The 22,257-nt window shown below is 41.6% G+C and overlaps 2 protein-coding genes and 1 pseudogene across 7 annotated transcripts; 1 reads left to right on the top strand and 2 right to left on the bottom strand.

The window, feature by feature from the left end:
- Positions 1-964: 964 nt before the first annotated feature.
- poli (polymerase (DNA directed) iota) lies at positions 965-10,544 on the bottom strand. Of its 4 annotated transcripts, XM_039002551.1 has the most exons (11): positions 10,344-10,544; positions 5,243-5,377; positions 4,949-5,113; positions 4,618-4,764; positions 4,123-4,359; positions 3,760-3,938; positions 3,554-3,645; positions 3,326-3,459; positions 2,863-3,071; positions 2,660-2,720; positions 965-1,083 (listed from the first exon to the last, which is right to left on the bottom strand). In XM_039002551.1, the coding sequence occupies exons 1-11, from the start codon at positions 10,423-10,425 to the stop codon at positions 992-994; spliced, it is 1,533 nt and encodes a 510-aa protein (XP_038858479.1). In that variant the 5' UTR covers positions 10,426-10,544; the 3' UTR covers positions 965-991. The 4 variants fall into 4 exon arrangements, with proteins under 4 accessions (XP_038858479.1, XP_038858226.1, XP_038858315.1 ...); XM_039002298.1 differs by lacking the exon at positions 965-1,083 and having other exon boundaries at positions 1,591-2,720; positions 10,344-10,542; XM_039002387.1 differs by lacking the exons at positions 965-1,083; positions 10,344-10,544 and adding an exon at positions 9,788-10,238 and having other exon boundaries at positions 1,591-2,720.
- Positions 10,545-10,935: 391 nt separating this feature from the next.
- On the top strand, positions 10,936-19,668 carry zgc:152968 (uncharacterized protein LOC564848 homolog). Of its 3 annotated transcripts, XM_039002088.1 has the most exons (16): positions 10,938-11,114; positions 11,485-13,124; positions 13,209-13,307; positions 13,408-13,678; positions 13,925-14,118; positions 14,312-14,452; positions 14,578-14,692; positions 14,862-14,933; positions 15,074-15,217; positions 15,732-15,845; positions 15,916-15,989; positions 16,087-16,191; positions 16,350-16,465; positions 16,579-16,717; positions 16,917-17,037; positions 17,453-19,664. In XM_039002088.1, the coding sequence occupies exons 1-16, from the start codon at positions 10,964-10,966 to the stop codon at positions 17,542-17,544; spliced, it is 3,588 nt and encodes a 1,195-aa protein (XP_038858016.1). In that variant the 5' UTR covers positions 10,938-10,963; the 3' UTR covers positions 17,545-19,664. The 3 variants fall into 3 exon arrangements, with proteins under 3 accessions (XP_038857938.1, XP_038858105.1, XP_038858016.1); XM_039002010.1 differs by having other exon boundaries at positions 10,936-11,114; positions 16,917-19,668; XM_039002177.1 differs by lacking the exon at positions 15,732-15,845 and having other exon boundaries at positions 10,936-11,114; positions 16,917-19,668.
- On the bottom strand, positions 18,518-20,828 carry LOC120054910 (annotated as a pseudogene).
- Positions 20,829-22,257: the final 1,429 nt, after the last annotated feature.

The following is a 22,257-nucleotide window of genomic DNA, read 5'->3' as shown; positions in this document are numbered from 1 at the left end:
GTGCCAAGCTTGTAGTGTCATACCCAAGAAGACTCGAGGCTGTAATCGCTGCCAAAAGTGCTTCAACAAAGTACTGAGTAAAAGGGTCTGAATACTTATGTAAATGTGATATCAGTTTCTGAAAAACAGTTTTTGCTTTGTCATTATGCGGTATTGTGTGTAGATTGATGGTGAAAAAAAAACAATTTAATCCATTTTAGAATAAGGCTGTAACGTAACAAAATTGGTAAAAGTCAAGGGGTCTGAATACTTTCTGAATGCACTGTATGTTGTTCTATAATATAATAATTGAGAACTAATAATCACCAAAACAAAAGCTAAACAGTCAGGGGAATTGAAAATTAATAAAAACAAAAATTTAACAGTATTGATTTCGTTATTGAGTTTGACTAAAATAACACAGCATTAGCCATGGCAAAATGCATATAATTGCAGGAAATTATCCTTAAAAACTGCAAAAATATATCTCGGCTCGGAGGAGGATTTCTGAGAATTGCAGGAAATTGGCTTAAAAATGCTAAAATTGCAACAACAAAAAAACACCAAGATGGGGGCCTCTAAAATGTTCTGCTAAATGCAACCAACCTTGCCCAATACCACGTGCTCTGCCACACCCACCACCACAGTCCCTTTTTGACCCAGAAAAAAATCCTGAGTTCTGTCAGTGGCATGTGTTTGTGATGCCAGAAATAGTTGAGAGCCATAGAACAAAATCAAATCAATCAATATGCAAATTCTAATGATGATAAATGGCCATTATGCACATAAGGAAAGTCTCACGTAGCCTTTTCAGAAAATGTAGGCCAATGATAAAGCCCCCAAACAATACAGTGTGACAGACAACACAATGCCTGATGATGATTAAGCCAATATGCCACACACTGATGCCGCTGAATAATTAGATGAACTTTACCAAGATTTGACAAAAACAATAAATAAATTCAGTCTTACCGATTTAGCCGGAGGTACTGCCAACTTCCATTCAGGGAGCTCAACCCGTGCTTGGTAAACACATAGTGGGGGGAGACATGATGTTGATTGAACCTTTTCCCCTCTCACATGCTATAAGGGAGGAGTTTCCAGCTAAAAAAAACAACCACAGAGTCCAGTGTTCACAGACCTTGTGCTTTCTGGTATTTCTCAGGAGAAAAAAAAGAAAAACTGGATTGAGGCCCTGTCCACAAATAATGTCCTGCTGTGGATTTCAGTGGAACTCAGCCAACTGGAAGCTTTGTAAACCCCTTAAAGGCCCCTTCTCCCGCTTATTCTTCTGGAAGCTCAACAAGTAGGCTAATCGTTGGCTAATACTCAAAACTGACTTTTTCCTGTCTAAAAAGTATGTATTAGGACATAATGATGAAGTCAACTTGTGGGGTAACATGTGTTGTGTCATCCACTGTATGTAAATCATTTTTATAAAAGGTCTACACTAGATATACTGTATATTAATCATGACACAGAATTGTGCACCTGGGAGCAGAATTTCACTGGAAAAAAAATCCACGTTTTAAGGCTCTGGCTTAAACAGCAAACATCACATGTTATGCAAACTAATTCCAATATTTATCAATTTAAAACTGTACAATAAAATAAGGAAATTATCTTTATTTACATATTTCTTGGAACATTACCATATGCTTACAAAATGTAAAACACAGATTGAAAAAATGTATATTTTAACATTCAATTCCTTATATTTTCATTGACTAAAATAACTGTATGAATCTCACTTGCTGAACATCCTAAAAATAAAAGAGAATGATTTGAATATTTGTCCAAATTCTTAATCACCACATAGTGACCTTTGATATAACGGACACATTCTAACCTGAGCTGGGTTTGAAATACTTCAATAAGTCATTAGCCTGACTGCTTTTAGCTGGAGCCTTCTTCTCTCTGGCCAGGGGGCTTTTGCCCTGTTTTTTCAAAGAGGAGGAAATCTTAAGGACAGGTATCTGTTGTCTCCACTCAGACAGTAGCTCTCTCTGAACCTCTGGAGGTAGTTCTGAGAACACCTTGGGGTCCACGTTTCCTGGGAAACCACAGTCAGCCGACTGCCTCTGTGACACGAGGCCTGTAGAGGAGTTTCCCTCCTCCAAGAGGTCAGTGAGTGAATACTGCAGGGAGGAGACTGTGTGTTCTTGTTGGTTGTTGGTTGTCGGTGCATTGGGCTGTCTGTCAAAGCCCTTCACAGTTTCTCTTAGGTCTATGCGAGTGCTGTGAAATGAGTCATTAAGTTTGCATGCAGCAGGCTGAGAGAGAGAGGCAGGCTGTTCTGAATGGTTGTGGTGAGATGAGTGGGCTCTGTCTGCTGGATCAGATACTGTGGGTCTGACGGACTGAGTGCTATGGCTGTGGAGGCCATGGGCGGTCTCTGGGTAGGCAGCTGATAACAGTTCCTTCTGGATGTCCTCAGGCAGGAGTCTAAACACCTCAGGGTCAATGTTGGGGGGCAACAGAGGAACATCTGTCATCCCAGGACTGTTGGTCCTTTTATCATCTACTGTTCCACCTATGCAGCACTCACCCACCATAGGCCGCTGCTGGGAGGCCTCAGGGTTATGCATTGTTGACTGTGTGTAAGGCTTGATCTTAAGGTTGCTAGGTATGTCTGGTATCCAGTGTGATGCATCCTGACCAGTCAACTCCTCTGTCTTACCTTCAACATCAGATCCAACCTGTCCCCTGAGGTTACCAAGCACACTTTGAGACAGATCCTCCTAGAGGGGAAGGAGAGAAAGAGAAAGGATGCACATTTTCAGAATTCTAAAGATGACACATAAGGAGTACACATGGCAGGGTAAAGCCTGAGACAGAGATACTAGTTTACTTCTAATGGGTGACATCCACATGTCTTCTTACCTGGCACCGAGAGGAGGCCTGTGTTTTCTCAGGAGATCTGTGTGTGAAGAAGGAGGCGATGGATCCCTTGCTGACAGCAGCACACTTGGCCTGCAGGTTACTGAAGCACACATTGAGGAGGGTGAGGTGGAAGGCTGTGTTGGTGTCCACCATCTTGTGGAAGAGCTTCATGGCCATGCTGACCAGCTGGGCCAAGGCATCACAGTTGCCTGACAAATAACACAGCAGATTTAAGTGGTGTTAGCTGCTAAATGCACAGTAACTGATCTACCATTCAAGATCTGTGAAATCCATACTTAGAAATTAATGTACAGTTAAAATGTAGATACACAGTACAGTAGGTAAAAAACAATAGCTACTGCATATTTGATAAAGCCATTGGCAGTACATTGGCCGTTTCAATTCCTAATGACTTGCAGACAAAATATACTCCATATTTGTGTGAGAATGATTTAACAGGTACCAGAGGTTATCTTTTGCCCAATGTGGTTGGGGATGGGACACTGCCTGCTCTCCCGGCTGAACCACTTGTTGGTTGCAGAGTAACGCCTGATGGTCAGTCGAAGGGTCAAAGGCTGCCTGCCATCTTTATGCATCCTAAAACCAAGACAGCTTAGTTAAACTTAAGAGCAGAAGCACTACTTAGAGATTCAACCATTTCTGCACCTTGCAATTCAAACCTTATGATTACCTGTCTAAAATGCTACTCAACAGATCTTTAACCTTTTGCCAAACTTCATTGGTTGAGGACATTTTCTTGAAGGAGTCTTCATCGCTAAGAGACTTGGTATGTTATGAAGACAAGGAGAAAAAATACAGAAAGACATTATCAATATGTGCACTGTAACAGTATTAGCTGAAAAATGATTATTGTATTGATCAGTTTTCATCTCACACCTGTGGAGCACCAGTGGGGGTGACTGGAGTGTCATCGATGCCCAAAGCCAGGTTCTGGAGACGCTGAGCAGTGGAAACTCCAAACTCCCTCACCAGGTCAGCCAATGGAAAGAGCTGCAGGTCCTGCACACTAACCAATCCCAGGGCCTGAAGCCTCTTAGCAGTCTGGTGGCCTACTCCTGAAATGGGCCATAATGGGTAAAGGTAAAGCACTGAATAGCATGACAACAGCTACAGAGGTGATTACGGCTGGGGCTACATGGATCTACAACAGGTTGGATAATCTACCACTACACTCTACTTCATGTAGGGACTTGGATAACTTGCTGAGTGTCAAATTAGGAATAAAGCGTAAATCTATACCTGGTACTTTACGTAAACCATTTAGACTGCCCATAATGTCTTTCACACTCTCTGGCAAAAGTGTGGTTTGTTGATTTGGCTTGAAGGCGCCCGACACCAGTTTGGCCAGCAGCTTACTGGTAGCAATGCCCGCACAGCCAGTGAGGCCCAGCTTGCTGTGGATCTCTGCTCTCAGTTCAGCTGCGATACGTGAGCCCACCGCTAGTCTAGGGTGTACCATGACTTTGGCATCTGAGGCTGAGTAGACAAAACAGAAAGATACACAATTCACAGTTAAATTTCACATCATCTCAACCTGATTGCTAGTATGTAGACATGGAATTTCTTATAACTAAAGGCTAAGGTTAAGAATCCAAACCCACAGTGGCTCTAAATGTAGGAAACTGAAAGTGCAATGCAAATGTTTATACATTTAGCTTTACAGGTTGTTTCACAACCCATATCCTGGTTTCATAAGTCCCCAGTCTGAATGCTGCTAGACCTTATGCTACTCACTGTCAAGATTGTAAACGTGGCCTTCGTATGAATAGTGAGCAGACTCTGGGTTCTGTTCTATCCTCCTCTCCACCATCTCTGTGATGTCCATGAAGTTCTCATCAAACCCCAGCCGTTCTACTAATGGACAGAACGACATCAGCAACTCTAAATGGAGGAAAGCACAGAGACAGGTGAGAGTTTTTCCATAAGAAAAAACTGATAGTAAGGTAGAATTCATTAGAGCGTAACACTGTGGCTATAAAAATAATTTATCTGATGTTTGTGAGATCATCACTGTTCTAGCTGTTTGTGGTGGTTAACTCCTTTCAAGAGTTACTGAGTTGATTACCTGTGACTTTGTAAGATGTCTCTCTGTAGTGTGTCAGGTCCTCTCCCTTGACCAGCACGAGCTGAGGACACTTCTCTTTGGCATCCGTCACTAACATCAGCTTTGTCACACCAAGGTCCCTGGCCACGTAGTTACAGGTGACGATGATGTACTTTTGTTGAATACCTACAAGGAGTCCAGAGAGAAGTTGTTATACAACCAGTGCTTCCATTAACATGATGAAAAACAATACAGTAAAATGCTTAGACACAAAGAATAGGAGACGAAATAGAAATAGTATGTAAAATAAATCACCTAAAGGCACATTCCGCAATGCTGGGTTGCGGATCATTTCAACCTGGGCATAGAAACAGTCCAGGTCAAAATGCAGGATGACTCTCTGTACTGGTGGTACAGGTACCTTACTGCAATATTTGCCCCCATGGATCACTGAAAGAGATAAGTGCAGTTTCATAGTGAGAACAATTACAGGTGAAAGAGCTACTACACCAGTGGTTCCCAACCAGGGGTCCTCGGCCTATCCACAGGGGGTACTTGAGAAGACTCATGAGACCTACTGGTAAAATGCACGAGGGGGTACTTCAGGGGTACTCCTAGCCCTTGATCATGACTCCCAGTTCTATTACATTACACAAGTCATTGGACGAATGCGTCTTCGGTACGGGGAAGTTTTGTTAAGAGCCCAGATGCTATGTCTGAGCATTAACACGCACTGCTTGCGGTCAGTTTTGGAAGCATAAGAACTAGAGGTCGACCGATTAATCGGAATGGCCGATTAATTGGGGGCGATTTCAAGTTTTCATAACAATCGGAAATCGGTATTTTTGGATGCCAATTTTGCAGATGTTTTTTTTTTTTACACCTTTATTTAACTAGGCAAGTCAGTTAAGAACACATTCTTATTTTCAATGACGGCCTAGGAACGGTGGGTTAACTGCCTTGTTCAGGGGCAGAACGACAGATTTTTACCTTGTCAGCTCAGGGATTCAATCTTGCAATCTTACGGTTAACTAGTCCAACGCTCTAACCACCTGCCTCATGAGGAGCCTGCCTGTTACGCGAATGCAGTAAGAAGCCAAGGTAAGTAGCTAGCTAGCATTAAACTTATCTTATAAAAAACAATCAATCAATCATAATCACTAGTTATAACTACACATGGTTGATGATATTACTAGTTTATCTAGCGTGTCCTGCGTTGCATATAATCGATGCGGTGCGCTTTCGCGAAAAAGGACTGTCGTTGCTCCAACGTGTACCTTACCATAAACATCAATGCCTTTCTTAAAATCAATACACAGAAGTATATATTTTTTAAACCTGCATATTTAGCTAAAAGAAATCCAGGTTAGCAGGCAACATTAACCAGGTGAAATTGTGTCACTTCTCTTGCGATCATTGCACGCAGAGTCAGGGTATATGCAACAGTTTGGGCCGCCTGGCTCATTGCGAACTAATTTGCCAGAATTTTACGTAATTTTGACATAACATTGAAGGTTGTCCAATGTAACAGCAATATTTAGACTTAGGGATGCCATCCGTTAGATAAAATACGGAACGGTTCCGTATTTCACTGAAAGAATAAACCTTTTGTTTTCAAAATTATAGTTTATCTATTATAAAATTATAGTTTATCTATTTCTGTGTGTTATTATGTTATAATTAAGTCTATGATTTGATAGAGCAGTCTGACTGAGCGATGGTAGGCACCAGCAGACTCGTAAGCATTCATTCAAACAGCACTTTCGTGCATTTCGCCAGCAGCTCTTCGCAATGCTTCAAGCATTGCGCTGTTTATGACTTCAAGCCTATCAACTCCCGAGATTAGGCTGGTGTAACCGATGTGAAATGGCTAGCTAGTTAGCGGGGTGAGCGCTAATAGCGTTTCAAACGTCACTCACTCTGAGACTTGGAGTAGTTGTTCCCCATGCTCTGCATGGGTAACGCTGCTTCGAGGGTGGCTGTTGTCAATGTGTTCCTGGTTCGAGCCCAGGTAGCGGCGAGGAGAGGGATGGAAGCTATACTGCTACACTGGCAATACTAAAGTGCCTATAAGAACATCCAATAGTCCAAGGTATATGAAATACAAATCGTATAGAGAGAAAGTCCTATAATTCCTATAATAACTACAACCTAAAACTTCTTACCTGGGAATATTGAAGAATCATGTTAAAAGGAACCACCAGCTTTCATACGTTCTCATGTTCTGAGCAAGGAACTTAAACGTTAGCTTTCTTACATGGCACATATTGCACTTTTACTTTCTTCTCCAAAACTTTGTTTTTGCATTATTTAAACCAAATTGAACATGTTTCATTATTTATTTGAGGCTAAATTGATTTTATTGATGTATTATATTAAGTTAAAATAAGTGTTCATTCAGTATTGTTGTAATTGTCATTATTACAAATAAATAAATAAAAATTGGCCGATTAATCGGTATCGGCTTTTTTTTGGTCTTCCAATAATCGGTATCGGCGTTGAAAAATCATAATCGGTCAACCTCTAATAAGAACCTCATCTTTCATATCAGGGAGAAAAAACAAAACGTTAAATTGATACACATCTTTAGAGGCACTGGCGGACTTACTATTTGGCAGAAGAGGCAATTGCCTCAGGCCTCACATCAAGGGGCCTCATGAGCTGAGCATAAAAAAAAAAATATAATAATACTCCACTCGAGACATAACAAAATATTATTTAAAAAAACATTTTTTTATACCTACAGGGGTCCTAAAATCAAATAGCTAAAATATCCTTGCTATGACCATCTTAAAACAATTCCATATGTTAGCTTAGTAGTAGTCGTCTCGCTTTGCCACACCTCCTTTGGAGGTCTGGATAATTTTTTCTTGCAAAAACGTTTTGAATGGTTCGCTGGCTTCCAGCGGCAAGATTTTTGATAGGATTTTACGGTTCAAGAACCCTCTCCCCCCATGCCCATTGGTGCTACGTGTTATGTTCACCACCGTTTTCAGACAGGGAAGGAGACATTTTGCAGAGAGTAGTTCTGTATGCTAGTTTGCAACATTGCAGAAAATGGAAGAAAGCCTGGAAGAAAAACATAATTCTGTTTTGTTCAAATTTTTTAAATGTATTTTTATTTCACCTTTATTTAACCAGGTAGGCAAGTTGAGAACAAGTTCTCATTTACAACTGCGACCTGGCCAAGAATAAAGCAAAGCAGTTTGACACATACAACAACACAAGTTACACATGGAATAAACAAAACATACAGTTATTAATACAGTTGAAGAAAATCTATATACAGTCTGTGCAAATGATGTAAGAAAAGGAAGGTAAGGCAATAAATAGGCCATGGTGGCGAAGTAATTACAATATACCAATTAGACACTAGAGTGATGTGCTCTATACATAAAATTGCATACATCAACATATTTTTATGGGGTTTTAAATCAGTGATTTCCTGGCCATCCTCACCAAAGAATGGTCAGGCACTGTTGCACCTACGACATTAATCTAGTGAACACTATTGGAGCTCCGCCCAAGCAAGGCATTTGATTGGTTTGATGTGTACCGAGACGTCACTGATTTACACCGGTTCTCCACCCCTATTTAGCCATTTTTCAACAACTTCCCAAAGGCTTGCCCGTATTAGGGAACACTGGTTCTCGACCAGGTAGTTTAGTAGAAACCCAGCCTCGGGCCCTTAGACTCTATGGGGATACAATACGCATTTATTTAGTAAAAAGACAGGTGCTGCTGATATTACTGCCATCTTCATTGAGGCAGAGGACATGATTTTTAAAAATGTTATTTAACCTTTATTTAACTAGGCAAGTCAGTTAAGAACAACATGTGTAGCCCATGTATCTGATGCTGTCTGGCCAAAAAGAGTATGGCATATCATACAATTTTTTTTGCCAGACAGCGTCAGATACATTTAGTAAGACAGAGGGGCACTGTTTCCCTTGCTCGGATGCTTTCTCCGGTGAGATAGTTTCAACCACTCGCATGAGTGAAGGAAAGTTGGCGGGTGCACAGTGCACTTTTCGCATCCTGGAATTCTTTTGGATGAACGTACGAAGGTAACCTACTTTGTGAAGTGATTTGTTTGACAATCAGATAACCAGTTAGGATTTTTTTGTGTTCATGGCACATTTAAAGGTAATACATTTTTACTATAAGACCCATTCAAATAAATAAAATAAAAATCAGGGGGGGAGGGGATCTGGGGGGGCTAAAACTGGCATCTGCCTTGGGCCTCGAAAACACTAAGTCCGCCCCTGTTTATAGGGTTAATGTTCCCACGTGGCCATATCTCCAATTTACAGTGTGTGTTTATGGAAGACAGACAGAAGAAAGAGGGACCACCTGTGCCAATTCGCTATCTCGCAGGCTCTGAACACCTGTGTGTAATGGAAGAAGGCCTCCAGAAACGTGTTGTCACTGAAAAATACTTTTGGCTGCAACTGGTTAAAACAGTGACAGTAAGTGTGAAATTATTTTTTATGTGATATGAAAGTAAAGGGCTTTATGTTTCTAGAACCACTGGGTTAGGGTACTCTAGCCAGATCAACATTTAGTTGGTTGTACAGTAAGCAAAAAAGGTTGGGAACCACTGGACTAGGGTAGTCTGGGCAGAGCAAAATCCAGTTGGTAGTACAGTAGCTCTCAAACTCTAGGCGACATTCTGCCTTCTCCCTAAGGTTCTCAGCCATTAGCTTCACCCACGACCGCCTCATGTGAATTACAATATTGACGCTGTGTTTTAACGTTTAGAAACGTAAATAATAATTTATTGCAATATGGCTTCCGAAACATATGGCCATTATCTTTCATCAGCGATAAAAAATGATTCAAAAAAAAATATACACTTACTGTAGCAGTTTTGCACAGATCCATACAGCTATGAGTGGCTCCATACGAGGAAACTACTCTTCCGCTACACTTCCCGAGTTACACTTACACACAGGTGTTCAGAGCATGCTAGATAGTTAATTGCTAAATAGCCTCGTCTTCCGTCTGTTTTCCGTAAACAAGCGCTGTAACATGGATATATTGCCGTGTGGGAACACTAACAAGGTGTGTATCAATTTAACCTGTTTAAAAAAAAAAATATTCTCGCTGATATGAAGTAAGGTCCGTTATGCTTCCAAACCCGTAGTGCAAGCGATGCATGTTAATGTTCAAATCGAGCATCAGGGCTCTTAACAAAACTTCCCCCTACAGAACACGCCTTCGTCCATTGACTCTTGTAACGTTAATGTAATAGAACAGAGTCATGACCAAGGAGTGGTACAGTAACCGAAAAAGGTAGGCAACCACTGTTTACACACGGAGTATAGCATTACACACGTATTTTTCACTACACTTAACATGAAATGTTGGCAAAGCAATTTGCTTCCGTCATTTGGTGTCACTTGTGTTTTCTTACCAACATGGGGGGGTTGAACAAAGTCCGAGCAAATGCTGTTCCAGTCAGTTTCATCCTCAATGTCCTCATCACCCACGTCCATTTCTAAACAACAAGAACATTCTGATGTACTCAAACATACGAATAAGTGTTGTTTCGATTTTTCATGCAACACACGAACGTCTCTTGGATGTCTTCTTCTGATTCTGGGTTCGTTGGCTTGAGCAGCAACAAGCGCATTTGCACCACCTACAGTTCTGAAGTACTTCCAGAGTAGCAGACAGGCACAGCCACTGGGTGGCACCAGCCACTAGGCATATTTGTATTTTAGGTCTGGGGAGAGCTTTATCAATTTCAGGTGGATTCCCTGTCAATTCATTTCAAATGTGCTAGCTTGACTCTTTACCAACGCGAACTTATTTCACATGATCATCATCATCATGAATTTAAATGATTGCGCATGGCAGTCCACTATAATTTTTTTGACAGAATGTCCCGCGCCACGACTGATGCTATAAAACTCACGTAACACTGACGTCATGACAGGTGCATAGTGTTGTGAGTGGACAATTGATGGAAAGCGCCCACGCGTGAATAAATATTATTAAATATAGCCGGAGTACAGAAATTATAATTAGTCGATGTTGTCTTCCATTGGGTTCTTCGCTGAAATAGACTGTCCATTTTTCAGACGTGACCACTGTAAGCGGCCCCACTGTCTGTACAAGCATGACAAAGACGAGCGAGGAATGTTTGACAACACCCTGTGTGGCTCACCGGTAACAGCAGCAGGTCAGTCTGGTTTTATTGTAATTCATTTACATACAAATTCCCCTTAGTATTTTATCTTCAGCTTGCCTTTAGTTTTGCCATAGTTTTCCAAAAAGGCATACTCGTTAATTGCCATATTACATTCTCAAGTGGAAATTGGCAGTAGCCCATCAATTTGAAACCGGATGACTTATTTTCAAGTCGGCCTATAACCTAATTGCAGTGCATCAACCTGCCCTGACCATGTTGTAAGGAATTATGGTGGCTGCAGGAGGTGGCTGCATTTTTTTTTTTTCACTTTGGAAAAATAGTATGGCATGTGTGTAGTAATTTGCATCGTTTGATCTTCTTAATGACATCAGTTTTCTATTTACTTTATCTTCATGAACAGGTGTTTGGAAAACTCATTCCACTTCCATCAATGGAGCCCCACAGGTCAATGAAGCCAAAGACCCTTGCCTTTTGGAGTTGGAGAGGATCAACAAAGAAATTGAGACTGTGAAGAATGAGGTTGAGAAGGAGCAAAGGAGATTATCTCGTTACCAAACTGTGCAGGTGGACAGTGAAAGAACAGGGTCCAAGAAAGTCTTGATTGCCAAATCTGAAACACCAGGTAAAGATCTGAATGGAAATAGCGTAAAGTCTAAACACAGGCAGTCAACTACAGTCTATTCTCCTGCCCGGAGGAAGTATGTGGTTGACAATTCCAAACCCAGGACTGATTTGGAATACGACCCCTTGTCCAACTTCTCAGCTTCTTTGCGATCTAGTGGTTGTTCTGAGTACAAACCAGGTAATGAGCAGAAAGTGAGAAGTGGGCAAGGTGTGAAGAGGACGAGAGAGAATGTTTGTAAGGAGGACCAAACTAAGCCACCTTCTCAAGAGTTCACTGCCTCACCAGCTAGTAGTAACAAGTTAGTTGATGACTCTGAAGAAGAAGAAGGGGTCCTCATCATTGATATTCCACCTCTGGAGAGCGATATAAAGAAGTGTCGGGCTCAGAAGCCCTGTAAGATCACCACAAACCAATCACAGGAAATCAAAGAGGAAGTCCACACTGTTTTTGTTCCTACTGTGGCTCATGCTCCACTTAGTATTCCACTTCCTGTGTCCACTCCTGGTCCTGAAGTAGTCGAAGTCCTATCCCCACCTGCAGTGTCTGAGATTGTGAAAGATGATAATCTCAACACTTATGGCCTATCTAGTGTTTCCGCTAGTCGGGAAAATGAAGGTGAACCCAGTGCTGAGAGTGTATTCGATGACTTGTCCAAATGCTTGGAAAACCTGAGGAGTGAAAGTGAGAGAATAGTTTGTTACCAAGAGGCTGAAGCCACTGCGGAAAGCAATTGTGTCCCAGAACCTGTGTCTCTCAAAATGAGTCTATCATCCTTACAGACACGTCACCATAATGAGCCAGTTACGACTGATGTCAACTTACTGATGGCAGAACCTGGATTGCTTGAACGTGAGCTTGCCTACAACTGTGTTGAGAACAGTAACCATCTTCAACCCAATGAAGTCTCATATGGACATATATCTTCACTACCGCATAATGTTTTAGTCCCTCCCTCTGTCTCCTCCCCCCATAAACTCCCCATTGAGACCCAGAGAAGTGAGCAGCCAGTAGCACAGAGCTCTGCTCAGAGTTACTGGTCACCTGTACAAAGTGTATCATCAGTGCCATGTCTGCAGAAAATACCAGGCCAAGCGCCAGGGCTTGATTTTGCCCTGCCTAGTCCAGTTCCGGTAGCAAATTTTGTAGCGCAAGCGGCCACTACCGTGGGTTTCACCCAATGCCAGCTGTTATATGGGCCAACTACGTCAGGGACTAATGGAGTAGAATTACAATCTGCTCCTTTTGAGCAGCCTACTGTGGAAGCAATGAATGAACACATTGTTATTGATTCAAGTTCTGAGGAGCTCGAGTATTCAGAGTTATCTGATAGTGACACAATGGAGGAATGCTATCGTATCTTCATGGAGGAAGCCAACAAGGGTGATGAGGGATCGACAGACCAGGCTTGTACACCTGTAAGTGCATGCAAACACACACATTGGGTGGGATAGTTGTACAGTTTAATGGAGATAGGAAAATGTTCTCATTGTGTGTTTTAGGTAGGAGCTGTGGATGTGGAGACACCAGGGTTAGCAGTGAAACCCAAACCGTTGCCAGGACCCAGGAAGAGGGTGGCCCATGTGTCCAGATATACTGAGGTACACTATTGAAGGCTACAACTCAAGCATATGACTGACTTTATTAACTGTGATTCATGAAACTTTTCTTATTGTAATTGACTGCCTTCCTGTCCTATAGCCACCGGTGGGCAAAAGCAAAGCCCAGGTGATCGTTCCTTTCCGAGGAGGAGCCCCCCAGTTGTCCAACCCCTCTAAGATCCATCAACTGCAGCAGAGGGCCTCCGTTTTGTCCGCTGCTCTGAAAGGAGGCCAGGCGTTCATCTCCTCCAACGCACAGAGAAAAATGGTGATGCTGCCTTCTCCTGCTCATCAGGCCAGTCATCAGGCCACCCACCATCCAGTTCAATACCTCATTCACCAGCCAACTCACCAAACTACTATGCAAAACTGTAAGAGTCCATAACTTTAATGTGTAAACTATACTTTTGTATGTGTGAGGAATGTACCAACCACTGCAATTTGAAGTTGTAAATTATAAAGTACAACAGGGTGATGTTGAGGTGAAAATGCACTCCTCCAGTCAGTTGGCATGTATATCCTATTGTACATATTTTGTCTGTTATGCATCAGAAGATTTCATCTTATTTCCATCTGTACATGATGCAAAGTTATTGGTTATATATTTTCCCTGCTAGCCTGTGTGAACGTCATACCTGTGGGAACAGCCATCCAGGTGGGCAACAACCTGCACTTCATCCTCCCAGAGGGAAGCTACACTCTGCCCATCACTTCAGCTAATTCTCCAGTCACCCCAGTCCATACCCCGGTCCATACTCCAGTTACCCCTGTTCCTGTACAACCTCAGCCTACTGCCTATATCCCTGCTAAGGTGAGTACCAACAAAATTTAGAGGTGGAATGAAATGGCTTTAGTGGTTTTCTTTGTATTGACACAGTCGCACATTACTGAGCAGATTATTTTCATTAGAGCTTGCATTCATGTTTTCTAAAAAACTGCATGGCAAGGTAATTTTTGTTTTGTTTCTCAAGTAAAAAATCCTTACTTTGCGTTTGTCCTCCCAGCCCATTCCTACCAAACGAAAAGCCAAGACGCGTCCTGAGGTCAGCGCCAAAGTCCCACATGACGTACGGCAGCGCTATGTAAACCTGTTTGTAGAGGAATTCCTCAAAACGTCCGTCACTGTACAAGATGCTTTTGAAAAGGTTTGTCCCAGAGCAGTCAACATTTATATTAGCCATGATTATATTAAATGGGAATTGTCATACATGTTGTTGCCATGACCTATTGTTTTATGTTGGAAGCTGTGACAGTGTGATTTATACTTTAGGCTCTTGCTGAGGAGAAGACTGTGTATGATCGCAGCATCAACAAACTCAAGTATCTGAGTGTTGCAGTGAATGCACTGAAGAGGCTGAAGAACCAGAGCACCGTCTCTGTCAAAGGTGGGAATCTACAGCAACTGAGTGAATGTATTCTAAATTGCTTTTTTGATTACTTGCAATAGTATGATAATATATTGTTAAATATCTTGTGGTGGGACAAAGATGTAAACAAAGGACATTTTGGGCTTCGCAACTCAAGTTGAATTGTTTCTTGTCTGTTCTTTTGCAGCTGGAAATGAAACTAATGTCCAGCTGTCCAAAGGAAATATTCCACTCAATGAAAAAGCACTTTGGGCAAATGGTATCATGCATTCTTCAACACACATTTTCATTAAAGGATAAGATTTTTTCAAAGTTATGCTATGCGTCATATCAACATCTTGATTGCTTTTCTGACACTTCCATGACTCATTTAGCTTTCCTATTCATTTTCTGCTGAAGGAGATGTTGCATTGTATGACAGTTTGAAGGAGCACATTCTGTCAGAGGAGATATTGACGGAGAATAACTATCCTCTTCAGCACCCAGAGAAATCTGGCAGTGCCATACTGTACCGTGAAGACTATAAAAAGGCAATCACTGATTGTGAGTACAGTATGAAGCACTGCATTGTTCAGGTCTATATTGCTGAGTAATGACCAAATGTAAAAATGTACCTCTTGGAATGTGACATTTAGTCATAAGCATGTATTTTACATACTTGCTACAAGCAATACATCAGTAGGCCAGGGTTATTCAAATCCAACCCTGGAGGTCCAGAGTACTGTTTCTCTGTTGCTGATAATTAATTGCACCCACCTGGTGTCCCAGTTCTGAATCAGTCCCTGATTAGAGGGGAACAATGAAAGAAAGCAGTGGAACTGACTTTAACGGTTCATATTTTAATTTTAGGGCAATGGGCTGTGGTATGAGTAATTTCCCTAGGACTGGTCTACCTTGGGTATTGTAGTCAACATGGGCCTGTTCTTCATGTTCTTTTCATCATTCCCCATTCCAGAAGAGGGCATACTCCAGCTTTATAATGTCTTTGCTTTCAGGGCTCTGTTTAACTCCTGAATTGAAAACTTGTGTTTTTGTTTATTTTTCTGGGGGGAAAAAGCTTTGAAGAGGATTTGCTGTCGGTGTGGGGCCACTTACTCTGTGAACCAAGTGGGAAAGCACACTCGCAAGGAGGAGTGCAACTACCACTATGGGAAAGGAGTTGAGAAGAAGGGTGAGAGGACGTTATGGTATGTTCTAAATGTCTGAGTACAGATATTTAATAACTTGCTATTACTGTACAGTTCCAGGTGGAGTAGAAACCCGCTACAGCTGCTGTGAAGGTGTGGCTGGGTGCCCTGGATGCCAAGTCTTCAAGGTAAGAAGATGACTGGTGCATCACATTTATTTTCCTTAAGACCCTTCAAAGATGTCAGGAAACATTTTGTATTGCTCACATATGTCTCCCCCCTCAGCTGCATGTCCATGATGCAGTTAGCCTGGATGGCTTTGTCAGTACCCGTCCTAGGCCTGCCTCTGACAAGGGATGCCCGGGTGTGTTCTCAGTCGACTGTGAAATGGTGAGATTCAACAGTCACATTACGGAATTCATAGGCAACATTTTGCATGACATGCCAATTAAGGTTGGGTCAGTGTGTTTTGAATATCAATGTCCACACTGCCACACTAGTGATCTGGTAAAGTTTATTGTATGACTAATACATTTATTTTTCTTCAGTGCTATACCACTCAAGGTCTAGAGCTGGCCAGAGTGACTGTTGTTAACTCCAGTTTGCAGGTCATCTATGACACCTTTGTGAAACCTGATAATGACGTCATTGACTACAACACCAGGTAAGGCCACATAACACTCCATAATGAATATTGAATCTTGACAGACTGCTTTATTTAATCCAGTATTTTAGACAAGGATGGCATGGAAGTCATTATTGCTCTCTTTTCCTCAGGTTTTCAGGCATCAATGAAGCTGATGTGAAAGGAACAAGCTCGTCCATCCGAGACGTTCAGGAGACTCTACTGAGCTTTGTCAGTGCAGAGACTATACTGATCGGCTACGGCTTGGAATCTGACCTCTGTGCACTGAAGGTGAGTTGCGCTGCATTATTGAACTATTTCTTAGTGAATGGACACTGATATGGAAAGTCTATCAGTCATATTTTTTTTTTTCGATACATCAAATAAAACATTACTACAATCTTCTTAGAGCATGCTTTTATAGTCCTGACTAGGCCTAATCTGTGTCTGGGAAACTGGCCCATAAAGTTTGTCACCTTGCCTGTCTCAGCTGCTCCATGGCACCGTGGTGGACACCTCTGTGTCGTTCCCCCACCGCCTGGGCCTGCCTCATAAGATGACCCTCCACAATCTGACAGCAGACTACCTCAGGAGGATCATCCAGGAGAGTGGTGGGTCAAATACAAACAAGTCTGGCAGTGGGGAGGATGTCCATCTACTGTGTGTCATTAAAGTTTTTTTTTTTTTATACTGTCAAACTGATCATGGTGAAATCAGGGAGACATGTTGCATGAATGTTCTTAATGAAAAATATTTCACAATTCCAATTCTGTCCATTCACTATATTTTAAAAATGTTCTTAGAACACTAATAAAAAGGGACGTTGCAGGTGAGAAGGAAAATCTGAGCGAAAATATTTTGTGGTGTGTAGGAGGCTACAGTCCTAAAACATGTATCCACTAATGTGAGAATCATTCCTGATCCAAGGCTTTCCGATACATGGAAGATATATATATATACACACAGGCCAGGCCTACATTAGTCTTGCAGTAACAGTGTGTATGGCATTGTTCCTGTCTCTTCCAGTGGGTGGCCATGACTCAGCAGAAGATGCTGCTGCCTGTATGGAGCTCATGCTGTGGAAGGTCAAAGAAGATGGCAAAACTAAACGATGGTGATCTGAATAAATCTGCCATCGACCACCTTCGTTATTCATGAAATCACAGAGATGTATGTTAAAATGTCACTTATTTGTATAAAGGTGAAGTGTTGTTGGCTCATTTCTTCAAATGGTCTGGGTAGGCTTGGAGAGGGACTAAAATTCTATTTGTTATGTACATTTTCGTTTTTTGATGGAATTAATTTTTGTTTAATTTTTGTTCAATTATGTTATGCTTCTCAGTCTCTTATGCCAATGTAATTATTATTTGGGGATGCACTCAACACTGGGAAAGAATAATATATATTGAAAGTAAAAGCACAGTAAAGAAATCTGTTGTGGGATATTATTATGATCATGGTTGATGGGAACTGCAGCATTAGGGTTTCATAGCTATGTGTGACACCTGAGGAGATCAGAGTCAAGTCCAACATCCAATAAACTCAATGTGAGCAAGAAACAGGACCCCTCCCCAGTCTATCTACAGTCCTCAACACTTTCAGATGTTATGTGATGATACATAAAACCACAGTGTAACTGAGGATAAACTATTTCAATAATTATTTATCAACACCATTCTTTTGAAGGAACAGGTTCAAATTGTGTCATTTCCTCTACAACCAGGCAATGAATGCAAACGTGAACTAAAATAAATGGAACATACAATATGAGACAAAAAAAAAATCTAATTCCGTTTGGTGACTATCACTTCTCCCTGATGAAAGTCAAGTAACAGTATTGAAATAATATTGCCTGGTGCTGAACCCATAAAAAATGTAATGGACAGAACGGGCAAGGAACCTCTAACCCTGGCAATTTGACTAACAAACTCATGGGTACACTCTCAATCACTGCCTGGTATTGCTATGCAATAATTTCCATGGTAATATAGAATGTTCATTCAAATGGTGCTAACTGATGTGGCTCATGCAATGGAATGTATTTTTTGTAATGTCAGTTAAGTTGATTTAACAAATCACAACACATGTTGATGTTTTTTCTTACTGCTTTTATTTCCTGCTCCTACGTGTACACTCAGAAAGGCTTCCAGTCCACCCATTATGCCATAATTGATGTGAATAGAGATGTCCAGTCTATTCATTGTATTTCTATGGCTGAAGCTGTCACTCTGCCTTGCTTTTAAACTTGGTTCCATAACAGCAACTCCTGATGCAGAAGAGGCCTGTTTTGATGAAGAGAAGGATTAGGAGCAGCAGGACAGCCAGAAGCAGAGCCAGCACATCCAGGCTGTGGTACTGGTACCAGGTGAGCTGGTGGGCCTGGACCCTCAGGAGCCTGTCCCCTCTGTTTCTCATGGTGAACTCCAGCCAGAACAATGCCTCATCCTTAAGACTGATCGGTCTGTCATGATGGATTCTGGACAGCCTCATGGCGTTCTCCTTATACCTGTTGATCAATTCTCAGATGACCTAGAATACGTAGAGCCTCCTATTTATTTAATATATTTAATAAAGATGTGTATTCATGTGATAGCAAACTAGTTGCTAATTTACTCTGTACTCTGTAGCAAAATAAATGTTTGTGAAAATGAGGACAACTTACGATGGGTTATTGATCACAACATTGAGTCCATCCACAAGGTCCCGGGTTTGCATGGAGTTGAAGTCCATGATGACAGCAGCTCCCTTGGCCTTCATATGGATCATATTGTCTGGCTGGTCAGCAAACATAGGAATACCCACCATGGGAACACCATTGTAAATAGCCTCATAGATTCCATTGGTTCCACCATGGGTGATGAAGGCTCTAGTTTTTGTGTGTCCTTATAGAACAGAAACAAGTATTCCTAAATGTAGATATTCCAAAGATAGTCTCAAATAATGATGTTCAACATCACACTGGTGAATAGATTGGTTTATGCACTATACCAAACAGGCATAATAATGAATTATTGTCTTTGTTATAAAAAAACCTATAGCTACCCAGCAGGTCGTTCTGTGGGATCCAGTTGTAAACTGGTGTTGGGAGCCAGAGTCTCAGGTTTCTCCCCACTGTGCCTCCACAGAATCTGGCCATGACAGGGACATATTTATATGTTATTATTTATATTTTATTATATTTTATATTGAACTGTTTAAGTATGTTACATAGGCTGCACAAGACAGATGCAACACGTCTACTTGGTTTGCTATATATAAGAACCAGTAATAGAACAAATATGCTTGACTGACTCTACAGTAGGTCTATAGGTTCTCTCTGACCTTCTGTGGTATCTGTCCCAGGGCTGAGGCGATCATATCCGCCTGCTCTGTGGTCATGTTCCTCATCATGGACCCCAGAGTGAACACAACAACGCTATGATCTCCAGAGCTCTGCACAAACTCCTCCAGGGCCTGATGGGACAGTAGTCCTCTCACTTCACCACAGAGCCATAAATAGAACTCTACTGTATATCTAGCTCTTTGTATTGCTCTGTTTCAAACATTTACATTTGAATCATTTAGCAGACGCTCTTATCCAGAGCGTAATGACATTGACATGACTATGACATGACATGGCTAAAACATGACCATAATGTACTATGTAGCCTTAGTTAGAATTACATTGTGTATGCAACAGACGCTGCGGAGAAGACAAACGGATATCTGTGAGGACAGATTGATGTTGATATACTTAATATGTTTTGTAGTGATACTGATTTAAGGTAAGTGTGTTTTTGCCATAGCCTACCTCTGGTAAGAGCTTGGCGGTCTTGCAGTGGATTCCTCCAACAAACTTGAAATTTGGGAGGAAAGGTCCCCCCGAAAGGTACTCAAAGGTACTCAAAGTCCCAGTATGTACGGATCAGCCAGAGATCGGCGTTTCCTATCATCGCACCAGCTGTTGTTGGCTACAAATCAGTAGAATGTAAGTAGTATTTGCATTAGAACCGACATTTAAATATAAATAAATACACTATGCTACGTTATTCTGTGGTTATCATCAAATGTGGCTACCTCATCCAATGATACTGTAACAGCTCACCCATAGCCTCACTGTAGTAGTCATCTATATCACGCCAAAGACTGTATATTGTCATGTCCTGCGATGCATAGAATAGGAAATTCATCAGTCTCAGCAAAGCTCATTTTGCCCGTTCATTTTACCATGGCACTAGGGACTAGGATGGTGGGCCGGAAGCTGCCCACAGAGCCTCTCCCTGGTGTGGGCGATAGAGAAACATGTACACCAGAGGAAGTCCCAGCATCTCTGCCACCAGCTCACTGCCAGGCCAAATGGGATCAGCTAATAGAAGTTCATACTTGGCCTCTCTCAGTCTCTCCATGACGCTCTCTGACTTTAACAGTCCATCCACAATCTGCATGTTTAGCTGAATTTGTCTTTGTATGAGTTCATAAAGTCTCCAGTGGATCTGCCAGTAGTACAGGTTGTCCATCTCGTACATGGAAAAGTGTATGAACTCCTCAAGGCAATCCTCCAAGGCCTCCACAGAGACTGAGCCATTGAAGGGTTGGTAGCTGAAGCGAGAGCGTTCCGTGGGGTCCATGTACAGAGAAGCACTGTTTACCAGCACTAACATTGTGTCCTCTGTCTATCAGAGTCTCCAATACAGGCTTGAGGTTGATCCAGTGACTGCCTTCAGTGTGCCAAACTAATATGTTTCCACAGTCTACGCGCCCTTTGATACATAACTGTATGATTATTTAAACCGGTATGCTCTCTGCCAGCCTCATGGTGAGTGTGTAGACAGTGTCTGTAATCAATCCTTTTTAAACTAGTCATTTAAGTCAAGCAATCATTAACTGAAGAACTTGAACTCTGAATCATAGTAGTACTCATCTTATCTCATGCCACCAGGTAGAAGAGCAAACCGGTGGACTTTGGGGGTGAAAGGTAAAAGCCTACATTGTAAATCTGAACAGAGTCAACAAACAGAGAAAGTCAACAAAGTAAAACAAATATAAAAGTGGACAGAAGTCATAATTTGAAATGTTTGTGTTACTACTACGTGTGACAAACTATTACAATTGGAAATAGATATTTCTAAACTAAGTAAACTTCCTCGCTAACTACAGTATAGTTTATTTTATAGGACCCTATCTCTGTTTAGCAAGTGAGATGTAGCAGCATAGTCGTCAGGTAAATTAGGTAGCTGGTTTAAGTGTGGGGCCACAGGGTTCTCCCAGGGTCAGGGTTGGGTGAATAGACAGTGTATACCAGCCTTTAGGAAGCTGTGGTATTGTGGAAGTTTTTCTCTGGGAAATAATGGTCCTCGGCTACTGTTGTTGTGAAGGATGTAGGTGTATACAGTACATGTGGTCAGTAGAGCTTTTAATGCGTAGTGTTTGATATATACAGTGGGGCAAAAAAGTATTTAGTCAGCCACCAATTGTGCAAGTTCTCCCACTTAAAAAGATGAGAGAGGCCTGTAATTGTCATCATAGGTACACCTTAACTATGACAGACAAAATGAGAATTTTTTTTCCAGAAAATCACATTGTAGGATTTTTAATGAATTTATTTGCAAATTATGGTGGAAAATAAGTATTTGGTCACCTACAAACAAGCAAGATTTCTGGCTCTCACAGACCTGTAACTTCTTCTTTAAGAGGCTCCTCTGTCCTCCACTCGTTACCTGTATTAATGGCACCTGTTTGAACTTGTTATCAGTATAAAAGACACCTGTCCACAACCTCAAACAGTCACACTCCAAACTCCACTATGGCCAAGACCAAAGAGCTGTCAAAGGACACCAGAAACAAAATTGTAG

This window comes from Salvelinus namaycush, chromosome 1 (assembly GCF_016432855.1).
Source record: "Salvelinus namaycush isolate Seneca chromosome 1, SaNama_1.0, whole genome shotgun sequence".
Taxonomy (NCBI): Eukaryota; Metazoa; Chordata; class Actinopteri; order Salmoniformes; family Salmonidae; genus Salvelinus; species Salvelinus namaycush.
The sequence above is the reverse complement of the archived record's forward strand: the minus strand, read 5'-3'. Positions and strand labels throughout refer to the sequence as shown.

Bases quoted from the DNA above. Each gene is read 5' to 3' on its own strand.
- zgc:152968 (XM_039002010.1), top strand. From the start codon at position 10,964: ATGTTGTCTTCCATTGGGTTCTTCGCTGAAATAGACTGTCCATTTTTC. The intron at 13,125-13,208 runs GTAAGTGCATGC...TGTGTGTTTTAG, and splicing joins CAGACCAGGCTTGTACACCT to GTAGGAGCTGTGGATGTGGA. The intron at 14,119-14,311 runs GTGAGTACCAAC...TTGTCCTCCCAG, and splicing joins CTGCCTATATCCCTGCTAAG to CCCATTCCTACCAAACGAAA.
- poli (XM_039002298.1), bottom strand. From the start codon at position 10,425: ATGGACGTGGGTGATGAGGACATTGAGGATGAAACTGACTGGAACAGC. The intron at 3,939-4,122 runs GTATAGATTTAC...GGCCCATTTCAG, and splicing joins TGGTTTACGTAAAGTACCAG to GAGTAGGCCACCAGACTGCT. The intron at 2,721-2,862 runs GTAAGAAGACAT...CTTCCCCTCTAG, and splicing joins AGGCCTCCTCTCGGTGCCAG to GAGGATCTGTCTCAAAGTGT.